Source organism: Acipenser ruthenus, chromosome 23, assembly GCF_902713425.1.
Source record: "Acipenser ruthenus chromosome 23, fAciRut3.2 maternal haplotype, whole genome shotgun sequence".
Classification (NCBI taxonomy): Eukaryota; Metazoa; Chordata; class Actinopteri; order Acipenseriformes; family Acipenseridae; genus Acipenser; species Acipenser ruthenus.
Genome location: NC_081211.1, coordinates 5,298,654 through 5,305,878, shown reverse-complemented (window position 1 = coordinate 5,305,878; position 7,225 = coordinate 5,298,654). Strand labels below are relative to the sequence as shown.

Below are 7,225 nucleotides of genomic sequence, written 5' to 3'. Positions count from 1 at the left end.
TTGCACACTTGATTAGAGGTAACCCACAAACACTTAGACACATGCATCATATTACACTTATGTAGGTGTAATAGCAGCAGATATTCACCAAATTGAGCATAGACAAGAGAGGGACTGTCTTAGAACCTGATGAATGGCTTATTAGCTTGATCTCTTCAATTCAACTGCTCTGGCTGACTGGACCCTGAAGTAAATGTAACCATTGCGCTGGTGTTAGTGTGAAGGTGGGATTCCCTGGAACTGCTAAAGCTGTTTATCTGAGTGCAGGGCGAGTGCTGGGGCTGGACAGATACACCCAGTCTAGATTAACTTCCCCGAGAGGCACAGCAGCAGATAAGAAGAGTGAGCACTCATGAACTAAAAACAACAACTTCCTTTTTAAAAACAGAAGGCTTTTTGTTTCACAAAAGGCTGGCGAGGAATCAAATGTGACATTGTTATAATTTGAATAGATTCAAAACAGAACTGCAACCTTCCTCCTTTTTAAAAGGGCAGCACAGTTAGGGAGTTGCAAACTGGGTAGTTCACAGTCAGCTGTGGTCAAGTAGAAATACTGCAAGAAAAAAATGAACACATGGAAAATATGTGCTGCATTTTTAATGAGATCTAGGCGTTTGTAACTGAACACTAGTATACAATTATTTATTTATGTTGAAATCACCCAAATTGTTTCTTTAATATACTTTTGCCAGTTTACTCTCTTTAAACTTTGTACTGTTCTTTTGCCTGATATATTCTGTATTTCACTGAAAGTCAAAAGAAAAAGGATCCGATGAAATAAAACATGTTAAAACAAGAAGGAAACAAACCAGTGTATATAAAAATATAGAATTTTATTGAAAACCAACTAAAGTGCAACAAATATTTACTCACATGTATTGCAACGTACGTAAAAAGCAAGCAGTTGCTGTAAAAGCAGGAGGGTTACAGTATAACATACCTACATCCCAAGTGTAAAGATGATATAAATTACGATACAAAACTGTACACAGCCTATTTACACAATGCATTTACAAATGTGTCAAGTCGCATTTTAGTGCCGTACAGACTACTTTTTAAATACAACGTACAACAATGTGCTACACCGAATCATTCTGTTTCACACTCTTTACATGTGTTGTTTTAGATCCTATATGTTGAAGGTCTCCTAAGCCTGTGCTGAACAGTTTCCCAGCATGAGGAGAAAGAGAAACATTAATCTTATATAATTGCTATACAGCTATTAGGTGTATTGCTTACAAACTGCTATATTTTTTAATTGATCAGATATTGCAATGTATTTCGTTTCCCTAGGCAACCGAAAGCAATCTACACCAAGACAATCGTAACAAAAACTATTGGTTATCTTTTTAGGATTCCTGCAAAAAAGGGAGCGTTGGTGGCTGTAGCCTCTTAAAGGCACATCAAATATAACCACAAAAAAATTGGCTGAAAAGTTTTGTTTAAAAGAAAAAAAAAACACACACATCAATTTTACAGCTAAAGCAAGGCTAGCTTTTTTCATTTAAAACAGGCACTGGAGCGGTCTACTGTTGAGAAATACTGCCATTCTCTCTAGTGGTGGAACTCCAAGAGGATACAGCACTTTCTCATACCTTGCCGATGCACCTGCATGTGGCCACTAGAGGTCGCTGTGGGCTATGCGGTTTAGTAGTTAACCAGGCTTTTACTGCAACGCCTCAATGGTGTTGTTTGTTTTGTTTAATTGTGGGTGCTTGCAAATTAGCAGCTTGCATAGCAATGATACTTGACTGCAATCAAACCCTTGTTGTGGGTCTCGTTATCTCTACTAGAAAATCTGGATCAGTTTCTAGGGGTCTAACAGTTATAATAAGTGCCTCATTATTCAGAAATCTTGTTTACGCGACCCCCCACCTACTTCATCTACACTGGCATCTCTCTAAGCAGTGTTTTACATATTCAGGGTCGTTTTGCTACATCAGTGGTAACACAGTGTGAAAAGGAAAAAAGCCCAGTCGATATTAACCAGGTATCCAAATAAAGGTGTTTTCACAGAGGGCTCTTGGGGGTCGACACCCACCCAAGTTCATCCATTTCTTTCAGAGCTGCCAACAAGGGGCATTAGAAATGGGAGTGTTAACTTTAAACATGCTCAACCAATCAGGGTAAACCAGGGCTGGGACTGTCCCACGGGGAAATGGTTCTAGTTAAGGAGCAGAAACAGCTGGCACGTCGGGGAAGGTTTTCAGCGTTCTCTCAGTTCTCGTAGTCTCCGGTCATCCTGCGGTGGTGGGTGGACAGGAAGATGTCGTTGTCACGGGGGCAGTCATGGTGGCAGGAGCAGGTCCTGATGAACATCATCTTCTTGAGGAAGGTGTCCCCCTCGGGGCACTTGAACTCCACCTCTGTGGTGCCCGTGGTGTGGGGCGTGCAGCAGCGCCCGTCCGTGCACACCCCGCAGAACTTGGGCTTGTAGGCCCGCGTACTGGTGCAGCCAGACAGCTCGAACCGCATGGCCTTCTGGGACTTGGGAGTGCGCACACATTTCTTTCCCTTCTGTCAGGTGGGACAAAGTGGGGAGTATTAGTCTGGGTTATCAAGCTTGTACATTTCTACAAGAGAAATATCAGATCCTGTATTATTATTATTTATTTCTTAGCAGACGCCCTTACCCAGGGCGATTTACAGTTGTATACAAAAAATACAGGTATATGTAATCATCCGTAAGTATAGAATCATAGAATATTAAAAGAAACATCACAGAAAGTCTCTAGACCAAACAGTAGTCAAATAGTTTCTTTCAGCATTACTACTAGGTATATTTAATGGATGTTTTGTTATTGCATGCATTGTAAGGCCCTATTCGGAAAGATTTGACTTAGTAAATGATTTAAATTATTTTTTAAAGTTGTTTTTTATGAAAAAAATAAAGCACAGTATTCTTTTTTTAAAATAGTAGCGCTTTCATAAATCATGTTTATCTCTTAAGCGTGTGTCGTTTTTCTTAAAAGCACATTCATCTCGACATGCTTTTAAAAAGTGGCTTTGACTGCAGTGGCTTTGCAGTGAGGTAGCCTGAGGAAAAACATCCCGCAACTTGATAAACACTCTGATCAGAAGGTAAATCAACGATCACGCTTTGAACAGCAAAGGGGTGCTGACCTTGATGCTCTTCTCCTGGGGAGCGTCGCAGGGGCGGATCATGCACATGCGGCTCTGCTTTTCCAGCTGGCACTGCTCGTTGTCGTTGGTTACGCGCTCGGAGATGCCCATGCCGCAGCTCTTGGAGCACTCGCTCCACTCCGTCGTCTGGACGATGCAGTTATCGCGTGGGCTCTCCAGCTCCTGCCCATAGGCTGGCACCTCGCGATACACTGAGCCAGAGAGAGAGGGAACCAGCGTTAGGGAACACCCACAACTGCAAATACTCAATCACACATTAAACTACAAAATCAGGGAGATTCGGCATGACTGCATGATGAAGGCATTAGCTGAAACGTTCAGCTTGCCACCAGGGTCTACTCCTTTTTTTTAAAAAGGAGAATTGTCCATGTTAAACTCCACTTCTTAGGCTAATGTACTGAACTCCTATTGCTTAGATTCACTTTGTATGCTTTTCTTTTTGATTGTTCCTCTATGGAACTCTTTCTTTACATCCAAGTACATCTGGTACACCAGGGTGTAATCATTAACTTGTCCCCCTGCAACACAGGCTGTAAGAAGTACATCAGCAAGAAATACCACATAGAACCTTGGGGACATGTTAATGGTTGCACTCTGGCATACCAGATGTATAAGGAAAAATATTAAAATATAAAAATTAGTTAAGATCTGAGATTTCATCTCAACAAGACCTCGATTTATATGATTTACTAGTTCATTTTTGTAAAATGAACAGCTGTCGTTTTACTAATTACTGACTGGAATTAACCCTTTGAAAAAAAACCCTCTTCATTAATGTATTTACGAGATTCATTTACTTGACCTTAAATTCATTTTTTCACACTCCATAAATCATCTCTGTGGTGAGAAATCCTGAAGCCTCATTTAAAATCCTAACTTATGCGCTTATAATTTATTTAAACCATCAGACGCAGCCAGAAATATTCAACCGTCCTTTAATGAGCAAATTCAAAAATATCTGTTCACTGCCACTAACTCAGGCCGCTAAGGCTTAAACTTTTAAACGATAAACAAAAATAAAAATTTTAAACCGCATTTTATTAAACGTTTAACCGGTAAAGTACTGTTTTATGAGTCTCTGGCTTTTTACTATTAAGTTTAATAATTTGTAGCATCTTAATACAATGTAGACTCTTGTAATTGAATAATGTGTGTGACGTTCAATGTAATATTTGAAAGAAGAAAGAAATCCTGAAGTAAAATAGAATGATAACAATAAATAATATCTTAATTTTCACAGCAAACATGGAAGAATGGTAAACACAGAATATTTCAATCTGTTAGAAATCTATTAAAAGTAGATTTGGAAATCTATGAAAACGTAGCTGTAAGTCTTCTATCGCTCCACACGTACCTGCCATGGCTGCCTGGAAGGGATCATCCCCCTGGTCCTGGCCGCACACCCAGTCCTCACAGCACTTGCCTGGGATCTTGACCCGGCGTGGGGAGGGGCAGTCGGGCGAGGGCAGCCGGACGTTGTTGCTGCAGGTGGGCACGCAGCCGATCTCCCCGTTCATGCAGATGCACTGGTGCTTGCAGCTGGGCTGGAAAGTCTCGCCGCTGCGGTAGATCACCCCTCCCAGGTCACACGTGGCTCCTTCACGGGCTGGACAGAGAGCACAATGGTCAGCCTCCGTCTCACTCACAGAGAGCAGTGTAGAGAGAGGAGCGGAAAGGAGTGTGCCTCCCTGCCTGCCTCCTTCTCTATCCTGCACACTTGAGACGTGGTTCCTGTACATCCTTATTCCCATGGTGAAAGCATAGCAAAGTGCAGTCAAGCATTTACAAGCATCTGGTAAAGCATATATTATATTAGAGACCCTAGGATTACTACCATCTGACTGAAGGGAGCTTTTGGTGTGTCTGTCTGTCTGTCTGTCTGTCTGTGCGTGCCTGTGTGAAAGGGACAGTATTTAGCAGCTCACCCATGCAGATGCCAGTCTCAGTGTCGCTCAGGATGCTGTAGTCACAGTACAGCTCCTTGTGGTGGTCACAGGGCTCCAGCCCAGAGCAGGGATCACCCGCTTGCCTGGCACACACCTTACAGCAGCCACACCCATCCAGGACCAGGCTGGTGCCCAGCGGGCAGGGAGGAACTTCTGAGGGGCAGTCGCAGGGCAGCGAGCAGTCCTCGCCTTCCACCTGGCAAGGAAGAACAGCATGACAGGGGTTACTCAAAAGCAGGGAGACCGGAGCTACTTGGAAATCATTTAGAAAATCATTTTATTAATCGTGAGCATCAATATAAATGAAATCCTGTAGTTTTATAACAGAAGGGTCTTTATTGTAGAATAATATAAGGTCATGACTTATAGCTGCTTGTATTAGTGTTTTATGTTGGTGTGCAATTGCTTTTTCTCTTGTATCTTTATATTGTTCCCCAATATGCTGCACGTGGAACCCTGCTTTAACAACGTGAGTTTAAGTCAATTTGGAATGACAGACATTGCAAGAAAAATGGTTCTCTGTTGTAATATCGTTTAACACCACTAGAGGTGGGTATTGTATTACATTTACTACTGTATGGCTGTTAAGAAAAGCTATAGAATTTGTATTACACGTGAAGTGTAGTAACTAGAAGTGACGCTTTGTTTTAAAACGACCAGAATCTCAATAATACACCAGTGATGAATTGTGAAGATATATGTTTTTATTGCTATATCTTCAATATAGATGTAACCAAGTTGTTCAGCTAAACCCTGTAGCAGCGGTTTTAGGTTGAAATCACTTAGAAAGACATCAAATATATCACTGTAATCAGAATAGCTACTTCAAGGTTCAGCCAGATGTTTTATCTGTGTTATTGCTGTGAATAACCAAGAAAGAAGATGCTGTTGCTTCTAACTGTTGTCAATCTTTAGGGAAAAGTTGGCATGGCAATGTTAGGAGAACAAAGTTAAACAAAACAAAGCAGGGAGCACCTTGGTCTCACGACACTGAGGGCTGGACCATTAATTCATTCTTATTTACAAGTTATTTAGCAAACTATATATGTTTAGTGTGCCGCAGTGACTTTTTATCAGCCCAAGAACATTGTCATTAACTATATAAAGGCATACTAAAACCGTGAAAGCTTTGTAAATAGGGTTTTCTATTCGTTCCATTGCAATTCTAAACAACATAAGCCAATCCTGTTTTCTCCGTGTTACATTACAAGAGCTGGATAGCAAAATCTTGTCAAAACGTGTGTCAGTCCCGTCTAGAGAGTCCGTAAACAAAATCCTCGCGTTTCAGATGACGTAATCATGTAAACAGCACCAATGCCAAGTGTCTACATAGTACAGCATTACACTACTGCAGAAAACCTTTCAAGAGAATTAGTATGTATGTTTATGTTTAAAATAACATCTAGGTTGTAATTTTTCTATATAAAAAAAGAAAAAGCGTACTAATTGCATTTACTAATGTTATTCTCAAACTTTAATTAAACGATCACAATCACATGATTTAAGCACACAATACTTACCAAGCAGACGGCCAGTAGAATAAGGCATCCTTCAATGATCATTTTTCCAAACATCTTGAGTTTGACCGTTACTCCAGTTGAATTCTAAGTGTTGAGTTGGGCTGGGCTTGGTTAGGCTTGGTTAGGTCGCTCTTTGTAGTTTCAGCTTCGCTCCCTCCTCCTTGTTTTGCTCTCAGATTTGTTTGAAAGCGGAGAAAGTTTCCCTGTTTAAATACTTTCCAAAGGGGTGTTGCCCAGGAAATGAGTGACACGCCTGGCAGTCCAAAGGCTGAAAAGTATTCAAATACCATACGACTTTTTCAATTCCTGTGGGGCTGGTGGTTTATAAAGTCTGGGACTGATTCACATTCCCCTTTTCAGAAACACAACTCCGACCGCCAGTTGTTTTTACATTTTTTTCCCAACTTTTTTTCTGAAAGTGTCCAGACTAGAAAGCAAGTGAAAGAATTTCAATTATTTTATTCATCTCCACTGCCACCGGCGGCAGAGTGTATCCAAGTTTGTGAGCGTTTTAACGCACGGGTTTGCAACAAACACCGAAAAACATTCTCTCTCTCTCTCTCTCTCTCTCTCTCTCTCTCTCTCTCTCTCTCTCTCTCTCTCTCTCTCTCTCTC

General features: G+C 41.2%; 1 protein-coding gene across 1 annotated transcript; it reads right to left on the bottom strand.

Moving 5' to 3' along the window:
• Nucleotides 1-812: 812 nt before the first annotated feature.
• On the bottom strand, nt 813-6,992 carry LOC117413024 (CCN family member 2-like). Its single transcript, XM_034021719.3, has 5 exons — nt 6,611-6,992; nt 5,070-5,286; nt 4,499-4,750; nt 3,124-3,335; nt 813-2,517 (listed from the first exon to the last, which is right to left on the bottom strand). Exons 1-5 carry the CDS (start codon nt 6,662-6,664, stop codon nt 2,218-2,220), a joined length of 1,035 nt encoding a protein of 344 aa, XP_033877610.3. The 5' UTR covers nt 6,665-6,992; the 3' UTR covers nt 813-2,217.
• Between the last annotated feature and the right edge of the window lie 233 nt (nt 6,993-7,225).